Source organism: Phalangium opilio, unplaced genomic scaffold (genome assembly GCF_054372755.1).
Source record: "Phalangium opilio isolate 3A_F unplaced genomic scaffold, DU_Popi_V2 ptg000045l_1, whole genome shotgun sequence".
In the NCBI taxonomy this organism is placed as follows: domain Eukaryota; kingdom Metazoa; phylum Arthropoda; class Arachnida; order Opiliones; family Phalangiidae; genus Phalangium; species Phalangium opilio.
The window spans coordinates 1,304,228-1,317,967 of record NW_028324168.1 but is presented as its reverse complement, the minus strand read 5'-3'; the positions used below and the strand labels follow the sequence as shown (position 1 = coordinate 1,317,967).

At 36.9% G+C, this 13,740-nt stretch overlaps 7 protein-coding genes across 11 annotated transcripts; 3 read left to right on the top strand and 4 right to left on the bottom strand.

Moving 5' to 3' along the window:
- Positions 1–562: 562 nt before the first annotated feature.
- Positions 563–2,260, bottom strand: LOC149676623 (cathepsin L-like peptidase). The gene is made up of 6 exons (XM_089837673.1): positions 1,942–2,260; positions 1,596–1,884; positions 1,186–1,286; positions 967–1,127; positions 795–908; positions 563–734 (listed from the first exon to the last, which is right to left on the bottom strand). Exons 1-6 carry the CDS (start codon positions 2,185–2,187, stop codon positions 635–637), a joined length of 1,011 nt encoding a protein of 336 aa, XP_089693799.1. The 5' UTR covers positions 2,188–2,260; the 3' UTR covers positions 563–634.
- An 850-nt stretch (positions 2,261–3,110) lies between these two features.
- On the bottom strand, positions 3,111–4,862 carry LOC149676622 (cathepsin L-like peptidase). Its single transcript, XM_089838539.1, has 10 exons — positions 4,731–4,862; positions 4,585–4,680; positions 4,378–4,527; positions 4,132–4,323; positions 3,883–4,068; positions 3,669–3,829; positions 3,546–3,606; positions 3,437–3,486; positions 3,331–3,367; positions 3,111–3,259 (listed from the first exon to the last, which is right to left on the bottom strand). The coding sequence occupies exons 1-10, from the start codon at positions 4,860–4,862 to the stop codon at positions 3,197–3,199; spliced, it is 1,128 nt and encodes a 375-aa protein (XP_089694665.1). The 3' UTR covers positions 3,111–3,196.
- A 70-nt stretch (positions 4,863–4,932) lies between these two features.
- LOC149676621 (cathepsin L-like peptidase) lies at positions 4,933–6,786 on the top strand. 2 transcript variants are annotated; one of them, XM_089837675.1, is made up of 9 exons: positions 4,933–5,030; positions 5,096–5,257; positions 5,327–5,569; positions 5,630–5,782; positions 5,848–5,974; positions 6,045–6,145; positions 6,201–6,353; positions 6,430–6,545; positions 6,602–6,786. In XM_089837675.1, the coding sequence occupies exons 3-9, from the start codon at positions 5,327–5,329 to the stop codon at positions 6,705–6,707; spliced, it is 999 nt and encodes a 332-aa protein (XP_089693801.1). In that variant the 5' UTR covers positions 4,933–5,030; positions 5,096–5,257; the 3' UTR covers positions 6,708–6,786. The 2 variants fall into 2 exon arrangements, with proteins under 2 accessions (XP_089693801.1, XP_089693800.1); XM_089837674.1 differs by lacking the exon at positions 4,933–5,030 and having other exon boundaries at positions 5,037–5,257.
- On the bottom strand, positions 6,777–8,851 carry LOC149676620 (procathepsin L-like). Its single transcript, XM_089837678.1, has 7 exons — positions 8,713–8,851; positions 7,740–8,621; positions 7,563–7,680; positions 7,392–7,501; positions 7,170–7,333; positions 7,004–7,114; positions 6,777–6,947 (listed from the first exon to the last, which is right to left on the bottom strand). Exons 2-7 carry the CDS (start codon positions 7,875–7,877, stop codon positions 6,848–6,850), a joined length of 741 nt encoding a protein of 246 aa, XP_089693804.1. The 5' UTR covers positions 7,878–8,621; positions 8,713–8,851; the 3' UTR covers positions 6,777–6,847.
- LOC149676619 (cathepsin S-like) lies at positions 8,724–10,283 on the top strand. The gene is made up of 6 exons (XM_089838538.1): positions 8,724–8,969; positions 9,035–9,181; positions 9,244–9,471; positions 9,536–9,761; positions 9,830–9,869; positions 9,956–10,283. The coding sequence occupies exons 1-6, from the start codon at positions 8,727–8,729 to the stop codon at positions 10,068–10,070; spliced, it is 999 nt and encodes a 332-aa protein (XP_089694664.1). The 5' UTR covers positions 8,724–8,726; the 3' UTR covers positions 10,071–10,283.
- On the bottom strand, positions 10,120–11,740 carry LOC149676618 (crustapain-like). Its single transcript, XM_089837672.1, has 8 exons — positions 11,579–11,740; positions 11,361–11,510; positions 11,122–11,304; positions 10,838–11,059; positions 10,608–10,775; positions 10,443–10,546; positions 10,356–10,372; positions 10,120–10,293 (listed from the first exon to the last, which is right to left on the bottom strand). Exons 1-8 carry the CDS (start codon positions 11,672–11,674, stop codon positions 10,211–10,213), a joined length of 1,023 nt encoding a protein of 340 aa, XP_089693798.1. The 5' UTR covers positions 11,675–11,740; the 3' UTR covers positions 10,120–10,210.
- A 176-nt stretch (positions 11,741–11,916) lies between these two features.
- Positions 11,917–13,735, top strand: LOC149676617 (cathepsin L-like peptidase). Of its 4 annotated transcripts, none has more exons than XM_089837669.1 (7): positions 11,917–11,992; positions 12,339–12,391; positions 12,448–12,597; positions 12,663–12,845; positions 12,920–13,138; positions 13,226–13,389; positions 13,463–13,735. In XM_089837669.1, coding segments are annotated over exons 1-7 (978 nt in total). In that variant the 5' UTR covers positions 11,917–11,991; the 3' UTR covers positions 13,671–13,735. The 4 variants fall into 4 exon arrangements, with proteins under 4 accessions (XP_089693795.1, XP_089693796.1, XP_089693797.1 ...); XM_089837670.1 differs by having other exon boundaries at positions 11,942–12,025; XM_089837671.1 differs by lacking the exon at positions 11,917–11,992 and adding an exon at positions 12,140–12,212.
- Positions 13,736–13,740: the final 5 nt, after the last annotated feature.

Genomic DNA, 13,740 nt, shown 5'->3' with positions numbered 1-13,740 from the left:
AAGGCTTAGCATACAGACTAAATAGGAAGATGGAAGTCCTGCAAAATTAACCGAGTGTAGGACTTCAATTCTCGCTTGTCGTTCTCGAGCTGTAAGTCTCTTGCATTACGAAGTATAGGTAATTGTCATACTTATGGACGGAACATATCTTATGAACTTATGATTTTATTTATCGAAGGTAAACTTATTAACGCAAAGTGTTCTGGGAAAAGGTTAACCCTGATTATATCAAGGAATTATTTTTCTTTTCTTTAAATCTTAACCTTTGATACTCAACTTGAGAAATCTTCTCATGATAACCACGTGATTTTCTTTAAGTTTACGTGAGATACTTAAATTCAATTTATTATCAGGAATTAATAACATGTTATCGGTCTCGTCAAATCGATGAAGAGAGGGAATGAGTTGCAATATTTTTTTCTAATTTGAAAATAACCAAAATCATTGTGTACGATAAATATCTTGAATTTTTTTCAAGGGAAGAAATATTTTTTTTTTTAAATATCAGTTCAGGAAACACTTAAAAACTTTTAGATGAATAAATTAACTCGTAGCAATATTAAATCATTTTATTTTTCATTTAATAGGATCTAATTAAAGACAACAATTAACAATTAAATTTAATTGAAATCAATTAGGCAATAGGGTAGGTTCCGTACGAGGCAACACCGCAAGTATTATTCTTGTTTCTGGCCATTTTAAAATAGCCATTAATACCCCAGGATTCGGACCAACTGAAATTATTAAGGTTAAATTATAAACATAATTACTTTGCTAATTAACAGTATATATACCTATTTTTAATCAACCAATAATCTTGCCCATCATCGCTTGTACCATATCCAACCAATAAAACGGCATGATCCAAATTTTCGGGATCACAATGAGGGTCAGTGTAGATACCTTCCCTAAAATAATTGTTGTTTAAGTACACGAGCTACCGTGTTTATATTAAAGTTCAAGTACTTGTAATGTTGTAAAGATTCGTGGCTAGCGTCAATTGCAATTGAGATGGGACCAACCGTAGCCACAGCTTCTTTCAGAGCGTCCTCGTCACCCGACTCTATCATTTTATATTCGGTGATATTGGCTCCGATGCAAGTTGGATTAAAGAAGCATTTAAATTGCTGTTGAATTTAATTGACAACTTAATTAATGTTTAAATAAGCGTATTAAGTTACTTACCATGCCGTAGTAAGGATAACAAGTCTCTTTATCAACCCCCTTTCTGTCAATGACGTATTGAAAAGCGTTATGTGGTAATCCACCATCGCAGCCATCATTACCTGAAAGTTAAAAGCGGTATAATTTTGAAATTACGTATTAACAGAAATATATAATACTTCTCTTCGAGAGAAGTGTAACAGCCCACGTCAAGACTTAGTTTGTGGGTTGATTTCTGGGGATTTAGTACCAAACAGGTATAGAATTCACCCTAACACGGTGCGATACCCATATGAAGTTTGATGAGCGGGAGAGCAAACAAAAAGGGTCAGCCTGGGATGGATCATGTTACATAACTGAAGTATCAAGAGGATGTAGAGTGTCATCCTTCTTCTATTATCCCCTTCTGGTATAACTAAATCAAAACCTACCATCTCGAGCACAATCCACCAAATTCTGTTCACTCAAAGGTGTCAATTGTCCGGTTTTTCTAAACCAGGCGCCCTCCATGGCACCTGTGGCCGAAAAGGACCAACATGAACCGCATTCCCCTTGGTCTTTAACCGGAGTAACGGCACCTTCTTTACTCCAATCGACTTGTTTGGGTAAATCAGCGGCTCTTGTAAGGACTTCGTGTAAATTAGGATTGTTACTTCTAGTTTGAAGTTCCAAATCCTCGTTTTTCAATCCGTTCATGGTTTTAACAAATTCCTCGTGAGACTAATTTAAATTCACTCGTTATATTCAATCCTAATTAACATTAATTGATTAACGTACCATATCAGAGTATTTGTTAATTCCCATTTTATGAGTTTTGTGACCCAAATCGGCTAAGATATTATGTTCCATTATTTTCTTTACATTTTCAGCGAAAATGGTTTTTTTCTCGTGATCAACTTCGGGATGGTAGTTTTTTCCATGAGCTCTTTTAAATTTCTGCCAATGTTGGTGGATATTTGGTTTAATTTCAATACTAGCTACAATCACCAGACATAACGGAAACCAAGTTATAATTCCTAACATCTTACTATTACTAATTAAAAAGTGCAAGTGATCCAAAGGAATCTATGGACACTAACTAACCAAACCCCAAGTTCGACTTAGGTGTGTAGGAATATCAAACTGGATTGGTTTTGTTTTAACTATAAATAATTGGATTTAGGAAAGAATTGTCCATCTACTTTTCTATACGTGAATTATGAGATTGTTGATGGATTTCTTTATTGTTTTTGCGCCAAGTGTCATTATGATATTGATGGATAAGTTATCATAGTTATGGATACGTGTTTTATTTTGGACATATCACATTTATATTTGGTTATTTATGACCATAGGGTTAGGCACCTGTTTTTGCTTGTGAAAAGGGACAATAATTTTTTAATTTTATTTTGACTTGGAAGTTTTGAAATTAACGCTAAGGGAAATTGAACCCTGACTTTGAAACATTATAGGCCTAAATTCCATTGAATATGTAATAGCCTAAATTATCCTCGATTCAACGGTATTAACTTCATGGGTGTAAAATAATTAGGCGCGAGATCTAAGCGCTTTCGTTGATTGGGATCGAAGCCCCAACTTTCAAACGTTATATTTTAACATCACGTGCACTAGTTTCTCGTTATGTTGATTAGGCCTATTCTAATCATAAAGATACATGTGCTAATGTCTATGATTCAAATTTGGATCATTTTTATGACGTTGGTTTTAATTTTGTAAACTCAACTTCTAGTCTCGTCGGAATGTTGGTAAAAACATAAGTTTATAAGATATGTTTCATAAGTATATGACACTTCCTATTCTTCGCAATGCAGGTTCAAGAACGACGCGCTTTACAAGAATCTGTGACCTGCGTCACTTCATGACAAGCTCTCATAGTAACCACTAACCAGTGACAAACTTATGAAAGATATCTTATGGTAGGAATAATAAAACTTAGTAATTTCACTTTATAGAATGCTTTAATTTCGTTTTTAAAATACAATTACAAAAAGAAAATTCAATTGAAATCAAACATAAAATTTAATTAATTAAATTAGGCAACTCCGTAGAAAGCTTCGGTGGCGACGCCGCACATGTTTCCCTTATTTCTGGCCATCTGTAATTAGTTTAAAATAATATCAATTAACTCGTTCATTACTTAACTAATTAAGGAAAGTTAAATCTTACTCTGAAATAACCACCCTCTCCCCAGTAGGTACCCCAACTGAAATAGAATGAAAAAAATTAAGATTACAAAGAGTAACTTTACTATATTTATGGAGGTACGAATCACCTGTTCTTAATCTTCCAGTAATCCTTTCCATTCTCAGTACCGTAACCCACCTAAATTACAGTCCGTAATCAATGCCTGTATCAGTACCTTATCTTAAACACTAACTTACCAATAAAATGGCGTGGTCCAAAGCTTCGGGATCGCAACGAGGCTCGGAATAAATTCCTTCGCTTTATATTTAAATTGAAAGTATTAGGCTTATTTTACCTAAGCCTAATTAACCAAGGCTTACCTGTATCTCTGTAGGCTAGGATGACTAGCGTCAATGGCGATTGAAATAGGACCAACACGAGACAATGCTTCTTTCAAAGCGACTTCGTCTCCCTTAGGAACTCTCTTGTAACTCTTAATTTTACCAGTAAGGCAACTGTCGACTGGTCTGCATTTACCTTGCTGTAATAATGGAGTAATTAAGCCTAATTCTTCAGAACATTTAACGGACGTACCGTTTCCTTGTAAGAATAGCATCCTTCCTTGTCTAAGCCATTGTTATCAACAACCCATTGCAAAGCGACGGCTGGTTCACCTCCGTCACAGCCATAGTTACCATCAACTGAGCAATCCAACAAGTGTTGTTGACTCAAGGGTTCCAGTTTACCACTCTTCAAAGCGTAGGCACCTTCAACAGCACCCTAAATACGTGTACGATCTTTCATAAGTACTTAACATGACCATTTAAAACTCGGTTCAATTACCGCGGTTGAGAACGTCCAACAAGATCCACAACTTCCCTGGTTCTTGACAGAGGACACTAAACCTTTCTTAACCCAATCAACTTCTTGGGGTAGTTGAAGACTTTCAACCTGGTGTTCTTGCACGCTGGATAAGATGGTGTTGTTACGGGATTTCTTGTAACCATTAACAGTCTTAACGAATTCCTCATGAGGCTGTGAGAAATAGGGTTAGATACCATTTTAGAGTTCAGTATGATTAAATTTTACAATATCAGTGAAGGCGTTCAATCCTTGTTTGAAAGTCGCCTGTCCCAAATCGGCTTGAATATTGTGGTCAGCGATGGCCTGGACATTAGCTTCAAAAACGATTCTACGTTTGGCTTCCAAGTGAGGGTGGTAATCTTTAGAGTGCGTTTGCTACAATTTTACGGTTAAATTAAACTTAATTCGGATTAAATATTAACAAAATTATACTTTGAATTTTCTCCAAATGTCGTGGGTGTTGCCAGCGTTGACTTGCAAGCAAGACAATACCACGCAAAGTGCAACCGATAATTTAAACAAACCCATCTATAATTTAAATATAATAAAATAATAATTAATATTTATGAAGTGCTTACGTAAGGACTGCTAATACCTTGTAGGTTTGTGGTTAGTCGGTTAATAGGTGAAGACTTTCTCGGAGAGGATAACTCTGTTTTTATACCATAGTAATTTTGATCCCAATATTTGAATTTGATTAATTTCTTCATTGTTTTAGGAGATTGATCGGGTGTTTCAAACGGTTGCTTCGTAGGAACTTATCACTTAAGATAGCCTTGTCAACGTTAAGCAACGTGTAACTACTAAATTCTCAAATAATTATTTGAAATTAAATTTGGAAATCAAACTACTAACCGATGCAATTACTCAATGTCCAGGTGCATATCCTAAAAATACATCCAAAATCTTTATTATAAATTATTTTATTGACTTGTTGTAAAAGAATCGATTACACAAATTTATCATATACAAATCAAAATAAACAATGCTACACTGAAACAACAAATTATTACTTCCTTGTTTCCTATTTTTGGGGGTATATAAGGACCATGTCTGATACACCAAAACATTATCCCTTCAACAAGGTTCCAAAAACAACTACAAGGTAAGTACAAGTACTTAAGTCTCCTTGGGTATCCAGAATCCTAAATCTATAGTTACTAACTTTATGTAGATGTTGCGTATTACCCTCTGCACTGTTCTGATAAGTCTGGTGGTTGGTCAAGAGGTCATCACCTCTCTCGTCAATCATTGGACCGCCTTTAAGGCAAAACACCACAAGAGTTACGATGAAGAAACGGAACAAAAACGTAAAGAATTCTTCAAAGACAACGTCGAGGCCTGCTTTGAACATAACATCGAAGCCGATTTGGGTTTGAAGTCTTATACGCTTGGGCTTAACGCGTTCGCGGACATGGTACGGATTTTGGTTTTCAGTTGAACTATGGTTACTTAATCTGATATGTTAAATTACTAGTCGAATGAAGAGTTCCGTGAAACCTACTTGGGTCTACGATACGACGATGCCAATCTCAACGACACCGACCTATTAATGGCTGACGAGGAACCAATGGGAGATGCACCCGAAAGCAAGGATTGGATGACGTTTGTCTCACCAGTCAAAAATCAAGTATAACTACAAACTAATTAATCAAACTCCAAAATAGTTTGAACTTAAATTTAAACAAATTCCAGAAAGCTTGCGGTTCATGTTGGGCCTACGCTACCACGGGTTCCATCGAAGCTCACGTTGCCATTTACCAGAATAAAAAAGTGTCTTTAAGTGAACAGAATTTGGTCGATTGTTCGGGTCGTACTTATGGTAAAATCTTATCCTTCTTTATAGTTATCGAAGGAATATTAGGCTTAACTCTGAAGTACCTTTGCTATAGGTAACTACGGATGCAGTGGTGGTCTCCCAGACAACGCTTATAGATACATTATCCAGAATGGCGGTTTGGACAGTGATACTTGCTATCCATACGAGATGAAGGTAAAAGCTTCACCATTGCCTTTAGAAACTCTTATTAAATCCATTGAACATCCAGGAAAAAACTTGTCGTTACGACGCGTCTTGCAACTCAGCGACTATTACCGGTTTCAAACACTTGCCAAGAGGTAACGAGAAGAACTTAATTGATGCTTTGGCCAATAAGGGACCAGTTGCCATTGGAATTGATGCCGGACAACGCGACTTCCAGGTGAAGTGTTTGAGTAATTGTTAGGCCTACTTCTTTCCCAAGGACATCCATAGCTTATAAACTTTACAACTCACAGCTCTACAAGACCGGTGTTTACGACAATGTCATGTGTAAAGACAGACCCAACCACGCCGTACTTGCTGTGGGATATGGAGTTGAAAATGGAAAACCCTACTACCTCGTGAAGAATAGGTATGATAGTTTGAAGGAAGTTTAAGTTTAGTTAATAACAACTTAAATTTTAACAGTTGGGGAACTTCCTGGGGCGATCAAGGATATTTTAAGTTGGCTCGCGGTAAGAATAGGTGCGGAGTTTCTAATTTGGCTAGTTACCCAATTGTTGCCTCCATGTAACTAACAAATACTTCCGGTTTTTCTACCCAATACTAATTTTGTACCTTTTTTAAAACCATTTCAATAAAGTTTTGTATCATAATTTATCTTTATTCATTTCAAACATGATTTAAATTTCAATTAATTAGTATTAATTAAATTTATGCAATTCCAAAAACAGCTGCAGTAGCGATTCCACAAACGTTCCCCTTATTGCGAGCGATTTTACCAAACCCGGCTTCACCCCATGTAGATCCATAGCTGAAAAAAAATGCAATCTCACCAATCGGTAAACCCCGATTAAAACCTAAACGAACCTATTCTTAATTAACCAATAATCTTGTCCACCTTCGGTACCATAACCAATCAAAAGTACACCATGATTGACCGAGTCCAATGAACAGTCCTCTCCCATAAAAACTCCACCCCTGTAAAAGTATATAAATTCAATTACAGTTCGGGAATGGTAAAGTAATTACTTACTTGTATTCCTTAAACTTGTCCGAAGCGTGGATCATGACAGCCATGGGACCCATCCGGTACAGTGTCTCTTTCAATGCCTTTTCGTTGTTCTTTTGAACAAATCCCATGACGCTGATCTCACCCCCTCGACAAATATAATGATAGTTACGTGTACACGCTCCTTCCTTGAATATGCAAGTACTTAAGTACATGACTTGTCCTCTGAAGGTCTGAAGTACTTACAGTAGAACGATATGGATAGCAAGACGCGGTATCAAGCCCCTTATTGTCCATAACAAAGTTCAAAGCGGTTTTAACGTTGCCCCCTCCATTACAACCGCCCTTTTCTCCATCTAAACTTAGACTAATTAAATTAATCCTAATTAAATTTAAGTTTAATTGTAATTATTTTACCACGAATGCAATCTGTCAGTTGTTGTTCACTCATGTTTAATAATTTCCCAGTCTTCAAGGCATGAGCTCCTTCAACAACCCCGACTGTAGCGAAAGCCCAGCCGTTTGAGCATTTGCCCTAATTAGTTTAGGGTTTTATTTAAATTAATTTAAAAACCATTAATATTTTAATTATACTTGGGATTTGACTGGAGTTACAACTCCCTTCTCAGCCCAGTTAAACGTTTCGGGTAATTCATTGTCTTGCGTATAAGACAAGCAGCATTGTGTCAGGAAAATGACCCAAATTGTTGGACACAGACCAAGTGAAACCATCTCTTGAAAACGCTTAATTTAGTTAAATTTTTGAGTTTAAATTAACTGACGTTTCGATCAGCAAAGACAATTCTACCAATGCACTCAAATTTAATTCGAATCCTTTTATAACTGTAGTTATGTTTGATTAATCACGTATGATTAATTACTTAGTTAAATTTAAATGCCAATCATTATGCAAAAAATAATTTCTGAAGGTTTAAGGTGTTGACAGGATAACAAATAACCAGCTCAATGTCACTCAAAAGACAAACGTGGAAATGTCACTAGGTTTCGAAACAATGGATCGAGTAAACATCACTGCAATTAATCTTAAAGTCGTATTTCTTATATAAACTGTAAAGCTCTAAATGATTAGGCTCTTTCGTCTTCAACTAAAAATTGGGGTAAGTTTCCCAAAGTTCTTTTGAACTATATTGTGCGTTAAATCAGAAGTATATAATACTTCTCTTCGAGAGAAGTGTACCACAAAGCGGGGTAAGTGTAACGTCATTCTTCCCAACATCAGAGCATTTGGAGCAAGGTTACTAAACCGAATCACATACGCGATAAATAGTTCCCTCATCATTACTATATTACACTTAATTATTTGCCAAGGCACGCTTGTGAATTTTTGTCCCATGTCAAGATGAGGTTTGTGTGTTGATTGCTGAGGATTTAGTACCAAACAGTTATAGAATTGACCTAACGGTGCGATGCCCATCTATAGTTTGATGAGCAGGAAAGCAAACAAAAAGGGTGAGCCTGGAAAGAATGACGTTACATAACTAAAGTATTAAGAGAATACAGAGTGTCATCCTTCCTCTATTATCCCCTTCTGGTTAAATCTACTTACATACTATACTTTAGATGTTGAAGTTCGCTTGTTTCGCTGTGTTTGCATCCTTGGCGTTGGGCTTAGAGTTGTCCACATCAATTACTAACCACTGGGAATCCTTTAAGTCCAAGCACGGCAAGGACTACGATGCGTCGACAGAATCTGTACGTAAAGAGGCCTTCAAGTCCAACGTTGAAGCCATCTTGAGTCACAACCTCGAAGCCAACTTAGGTTTGAAGTCCTATACCCTAGGAATCAACGAATACTCCGATTTGGTACGCGTCATTGTCTTTAAAATTACTAAGTACAATAGTGACCGAGTTATTTTTAATCTGTGCAGTCCGAAGACGAATTCAGGTCGAAGTTCTTGGGGTTGAACTACGTCGAGACCAACTCCTCGAGCGAAGTACTTGAATCCCAAGAGCCTTTGAAGGAAATCCCTGACAGTAAAGATTGGAGACCATATTGCAGCGTTGTTAAAAACCAGGTACTATCTTTTTCCAATTCCAATTAGGTTTGGGGTCAAAGTATAATAAGGTCTAACTCTAGAGGTCATGCGGATCTTGCTGGAGTTTTGCCACGACTGGCGCCATTGAGGCTCACTTGGCTATCTACCAGAACAAACGTGTCACTTTGAGCGAACAGAACCTCGTTGATTGCGCGAACAAGAGTTTCTTCAACTTCGGATGCAACGGTGGAAACCCAACTGGCGCTTACAGATACATCATTAAAAACGGAGGAATCGATAGCGACACTTGCTACCCATACGAAATGAAGGTCAAAAGATCACGATGAACTGGTAGTATATGCGAAGTCTAACAAAACCTATTTCTATGTTTAGGAAGGTACTTGCAGATACGATGACTCTTGCAACACCGCCACCATCGTGGATTACAAGGAATTACCCAAACACGAAAACAAATTGATGAACGTCTTAGCTACCATCGGACCATTGGCTGTTGGCATTGACGCTGGTCAAAGGTCATTCCAACTTTACAAGAATGGAGTTTACGATGACCCTAGTTGTACCTCCAAGGTCAACCATGCTGTTTTGGTTGTTGGATACGGTATGTTTCCTGAAGAACACCTTAACCTTAAGCCTAATTTGAAAATGAAAATTAAATTCCAATTACAGGTACCGAAGGTGGTAAACCTTACTACTTGATTAAGAACAGGTAAGACTAAAAAAAAAACACTGACAGCACTATTGTATATGTGACGTAACTAACCAACCAAATCTGTGACGTACGTTAACATCTAGTTGGGGCCCAACTTGGGGAGAAAAGGGATACTTCAAACTCTTTCGTGGGTCAAACTTCTGTGGAATCACAACCATGGCTAGTTACCCAATTGTAGCTGGAAACCCAGCGGCTTAAATTGTTTTTTTTTTTTATTAATGTGTAATAAATGTACAACTTGAAAGAATTATGAATTACAAAAATGTCGTGGCTCTTTTATATCTATCCAAAAAATTACATCATCATCTGAAAGATGGTATGAATTAGGCCTAACCGTTTTAAACAACAGGTTGACTGGCTAATGTTGCAACACCGCACAGATTTCGGCCTGTTCTGGCGATCTTCACGAAACCTCTTTCACCTAAAATTTGTGTTGAATAATTTATAAAAAAATCTAACATATAACTATTATAGTTCACTTACCCCATGTAGTTCCCCAACTAAAAAAACGTTAAAATAGTTTATTAAATCGAAAAATTTTAATTCATAAATGTGTTCTAACTAACTAACCTGTTTTTAATTAACCAATAATTTTTGCCCAATTCGTGTCCGAATCCCACAGCAATTACAGCGTGGTTGATTCCATCCGATGAGCAATAAGGGTTGTCGTAAACCTAGAAGTACTTTTGACTTTTAAGTGTAATTCTCCAATTAGGTAGTATCACTGGAACTTACCCCACCGCTGTACGATTGAAAATCGGGTTGACCAGCGTCAATGCAGACGGCAAGGGGACCATTTTGGAACAGTACCCTTAGAAGCTCGTCCTCTTGTCCGTAGGGAACCGTATTATAGGATGTCATGTTAACAGTTTTGCAGTAGTCGTCAGTTTGACACGTATCAGCCTTTAAAAGATGTTTAAATTTGTAAGATCTTTCATTACAAGTATCCGCCAAATAATACTTACAGCTCCGGTGTAGGGGTAACAAGAAGCATCGTTGATACCATGTCGAATGATGTACTCGTAGGCCCAATTGGGGTAACCACCGTTGCAACCTTGATTTCCGTAGCTAGAGGAGCAATCCACCAAGTTTTGTTCGCTCAAGGGCACTAATCTACCTGTTTTGCGTGCCCACATACTTTCCAGGGCACCAGCTGCCGCGAACGCCCAACAAGCTCCGCATTGCAACTGGAATAAAATAGATGGATCAATTGCAATTACCATAACCACATCATAGGCATTAAATATACCTGATTTTTAACGGGAGTGACCAAATTCATGGAGCGCCAGTTGAACCCTTCTTTCGGTAACCTAATCCTTTTCCTTCTTCCATCAGCTCCCGGTGGTGGTGCGGCTACCATCTTCTTACGTTTGTCAAGTGTCCCTCTTGGTAACTTTAATCCCGTCATTTTGCTTATGAACTCTTTGTTGGTCTAAATTGGAAGATACGTCCGTAACTCATACTAAAAATAAAGTAGAAAGAACTAACCATATCCGAGAACTCATTAACCGCTAACCAATAGGTCTTTTTTCCCGATTTGGCTTCCTCATTATGTTCCATGATATTCAAGAGATTGTCCTTGAAAATCAACTGTCTGTTGGGCTCTTCATTCGGTTCGTAGCTTTTCACGTGAGTTTTCTAAATTTAATTAAATAATTAATAACTTAAATGAGTTAATTACGTCGTAAACTATTACTAAACCCAACCTTGAACTCCTTCCATTTCTCCGCTATTTCTTTATCAATATCGGGCTTCTGCGAAAAAGCGCCAACCACCAATATTAATATTACCAACTTGAACATAACTGTGAAACGAAAAAGGCGTCCGAATCTAATGATGTTTAAGAAGTAAATACTTGAGAAAAAGGATTTTTTATGGAAAAATAAGTTTTTCAACTTTAAAATTATCTGTTTATTTCAAAATCTTAAGATTTAACGGGTTAAAATGCGAGTTTATCTGTATTTATCGTTCGTGTACTTCAAATTTTAACAACATTTCCAAGGGTCAACGCGTTGTTTTTAACTTCAAGAATAGGATTTTTGGGTGATTATTAAAATCAAAGTCCAAAAAGTCATAAAAAAGGTCTCTAAACCTTGGAAAATTTTACACCAAACGTGACAGTACGTTTAAATATTAATTAAAACATAATTAAGGTAAAAACAACTCGTTGGGTATTTATTTCAGAAACAAAAACAAAAAGTCTTACAAATACCTTCAAAATATATTAAAAATCACTAATCTTTCAATTTCCTAGTAATTGTTATTTGTTAAAAATTGCTGATAATTACCTTTGGAAAATTAAAATCGGGGCACGAACTGTTTTTACTTACTTTTAAAAAGGTTTTTATAACAATCTTCCAATTCAAACTTGGGTCCTCAAACCATTAGGACCATTTAGGATTAAGTCAATAATTAAGATGAAGCAATTAAGTCTAGCGTTTTTAGTAATGACAGTTTTAATTTCAGTGGGATTACCATTGGCCGATTGTAAATGGCACCGTAATTGGGAAGCGTTTAAAGTAAGATGAGGTTTACTTTAATTGAATTTCAGAAATTAATCCTTAAGTACTTAAAGGTAAAATTTGGAAAGACTTATACGCAAGAAGAAGAAATGATGAGAAAGGTTATCTTCTTGGAGAATGTGGTTAGCATTTACGCCCATAACGAAGATGCTGACAAAGGAGAGGAATCTTTCAAGTTGGGTATCAATAAGTTCGCCGATTTGGTAAGTAATTAAACCTAATTATTCCTTTATTAAGATTAATTTAATTAAATCTTTCGATTCTATAGACCGTCGAGGAATTTTCGCATCTGTTAAACGGCTTCGTCAAGGAATTGAACCAAGAGAAAGACGTAAAGGAATCGTCCCAAGAATTGGAACCAATTGTTTATAAGGCAACCGTGAACGACAGCAAGTTACCGGACAAAGTTGATTGGCGGGAAAAGAACGTTGTAACCAACGTCAAAGATCAGGTATGGCATTTCCTGTTTCGTGCCAAGCCTTGCGTGGTTAATTAGGCCTAATTTGAAATTAATTATTATTTAAGAAACGATGCGGATCTTGTTGGGCGTTTTCCGCAGCGGCCGCCATAGAAGGTGCTTGGGCAATTAAAACTGGTGAACTGCGTTCGTTAAGCGCCCAAAATCTCTTGGACTGCGCTAACAGATTGCAGGATAGTTGTAATGGCGGGGATATGGAAGATGCCTTTGAATACGTACGAGATAACGGTATCAACTCGGATGCCTGTTATCCGTACAGAGCCAGGGTAAACAATATCTAAAGTCTAACGAACTATATACATGCATTCGGGCATGAACCTTGTAGTTCTAAAGAGTTGAAAATACTTATTTAGCAACTTAGAATGTGCCACTTTAGAAGTCGCTGCGTAGTTGCTAACATAACGAATTACGCCGTCATCGAAGAAGGTGACGAAGCGGCTATGAAACAAGCAGTTGCACTGGTTGGTCCAATTTCAGCCGCTTTTGATGCTGATTCGCCCAAATTTCAATATTACAAGTACGTATATACCTATCTTCTTCACGACTACCCATTTAGTATTGACCTTGAACATGATCGAACCCATTTATAGAACTGGAGTTTACCGTAACACTAAATGCAGCACGATTGTGTCTCACGGTATTTTGATCATTGGATATGGTACCGAAGCAAATGGCCAGGATTACTGGTTGGCCAAAAATAGTTGGGGAACGGATTGGGGTAACAATGGTACCTTCAAAATTGCCCGAAATGAAAATATGTGTGGTATAAGTAACATGGTAAGCTTTCCCATCGTTTAATGGTAACGAAATATTTACGATGAAACAAATGTAATATATAATAAATTAATTACTAATAAAACCGACTTCC

What these genes read in the sequence shown, in the direction of transcription:
- LOC149676623 (XM_089837673.1), bottom strand. Translation starts at nt 2,187, where the DNA reads ATGTTAGGAATTATAACTTGGTTTCCGTTATGTCTGGTGATTGTAGCT. An exon ending in TTAACAAATACTCTGATATG is followed by an intron (nt 1,885 to 1,941) that starts GTACGTTAATCA and finishes AATTTAAATTAG; the next exon opens with TCTCACGAGGAATTTGTTAA. An exon ending in GTTATCCTTACTACGGCATG is followed by an intron (nt 1,128 to 1,185) that starts GTAAGTAACTTA and finishes TAAATTCAACAG; the next exon opens with CAATTTAAATGCTTCTTTAA.
- LOC149676622 (XM_089838539.1), bottom strand. Translation starts at nt 4,862, where the DNA reads ATGAAGAAATTAATCAAATTCAAATATTGGGATCAAAATTACTATGGT. An exon ending in AAGGTATTAGCAGTCCTTAC is followed by an intron (nt 4,681 to 4,730) that starts GTAAGCACTTCA and finishes TTTAAATTATAG; the next exon opens with ATGGGTTTGTTTAAATTATC. An exon ending in TACTGGAAGATTAAGAACAG is followed by an intron (nt 3,368 to 3,436) that starts GTGATTCGTACC and finishes ATTCTATTTCAG; the next exon opens with TTGGGGTACCTACTGGGGAG.
- LOC149676621 (XM_089837675.1), top strand. Translation starts at nt 5,327, where the DNA reads ATGTTGCGTATTACCCTCTGCACTGTTCTGATAAGTCTGGTGGTTGGT. An exon ending in TTAACGCGTTCGCGGACATG is followed by an intron (nt 5,570 to 5,629) that starts GTACGGATTTTG and finishes TTAAATTACTAG; the next exon opens with TCGAATGAAGAGTTCCGTGA. An exon ending in TCTCACCAGTCAAAAATCAA is followed by an intron (nt 5,783 to 5,847) that starts GTATAACTACAA and finishes AACAAATTCCAG; the next exon opens with AAAGCTTGCGGTTCATGTTG.
- LOC149676620 (XM_089837678.1), bottom strand. Translation starts at nt 7,877, where the DNA reads ATGGTTTCACTTGGTCTGTGTCCAACAATTTGGGTCATTTTCCTGACA. An exon ending in TAACTCCAGTCAAATCCCAA is followed by an intron (nt 7,681 to 7,739) that starts GTATAATTAAAA and finishes TAAACTAATTAG; the next exon opens with GGCAAATGCTCAAACGGCTG. An exon ending in GACAAGTTTAAGGAATACAA is followed by an intron (nt 7,115 to 7,169) that starts GTAAGTAATTAC and finishes ATACTTTTACAG; the next exon opens with GGGTGGAGTTTTTATGGGAG.
- LOC149676619 (XM_089838538.1), top strand. Translation starts at nt 8,727, where the DNA reads ATGTTGAAGTTCGCTTGTTTCGCTGTGTTTGCATCCTTGGCGTTGGGC. An exon ending in GCAGCGTTGTTAAAAACCAG is followed by an intron (nt 9,182 to 9,243) that starts GTACTATCTTTT and finishes GTCTAACTCTAG; the next exon opens with AGGTCATGCGGATCTTGCTG. An exon ending in GCTACCCATACGAAATGAAG is followed by an intron (nt 9,472 to 9,535) that starts GTCAAAAGATCA and finishes TTCTATGTTTAG; the next exon opens with GAAGGTACTTGCAGATACGA.
- LOC149676618 (XM_089837672.1), bottom strand. Translation starts at nt 11,674, where the DNA reads ATGTTCAAGTTGGTAATATTAATATTGGTGGTTGGCGCTTTTTCGCAG. An exon ending in AGAAATGGAAGGAGTTCAAG is followed by an intron (nt 11,511 to 11,578) that starts GTTGGGTTTAGT and finishes AATTAAATTTAG; the next exon opens with AAAACTCACGTGAAAAGCTA. An exon ending in TCACTCCCGTTAAAAATCAG is followed by an intron (nt 11,060 to 11,121) that starts GTATATTTAATG and finishes ATTTTATTCCAG; the next exon opens with TTGCAATGCGGAGCTTGTTG.
- LOC149676617 (XM_089837668.1), top strand. Translation starts at nt 12,290, where the DNA reads ATGAAGCAATTAAGTCTAGCGTTTTTAGTAATGACAGTTTTAATTTCA. An exon ending in GTAATTGGGAAGCGTTTAAA is followed by an intron (nt 12,392 to 12,447) that starts GTAAGATGAGGT and finishes AAGTACTTAAAG; the next exon opens with GTAAAATTTGGAAAGACTTA. An exon ending in GTTATCCGTACAGAGCCAGG is followed by an intron (nt 13,139 to 13,225) that starts GTAAACAATATC and finishes ATACTTATTTAG; the next exon opens with CAACTTAGAATGTGCCACTT.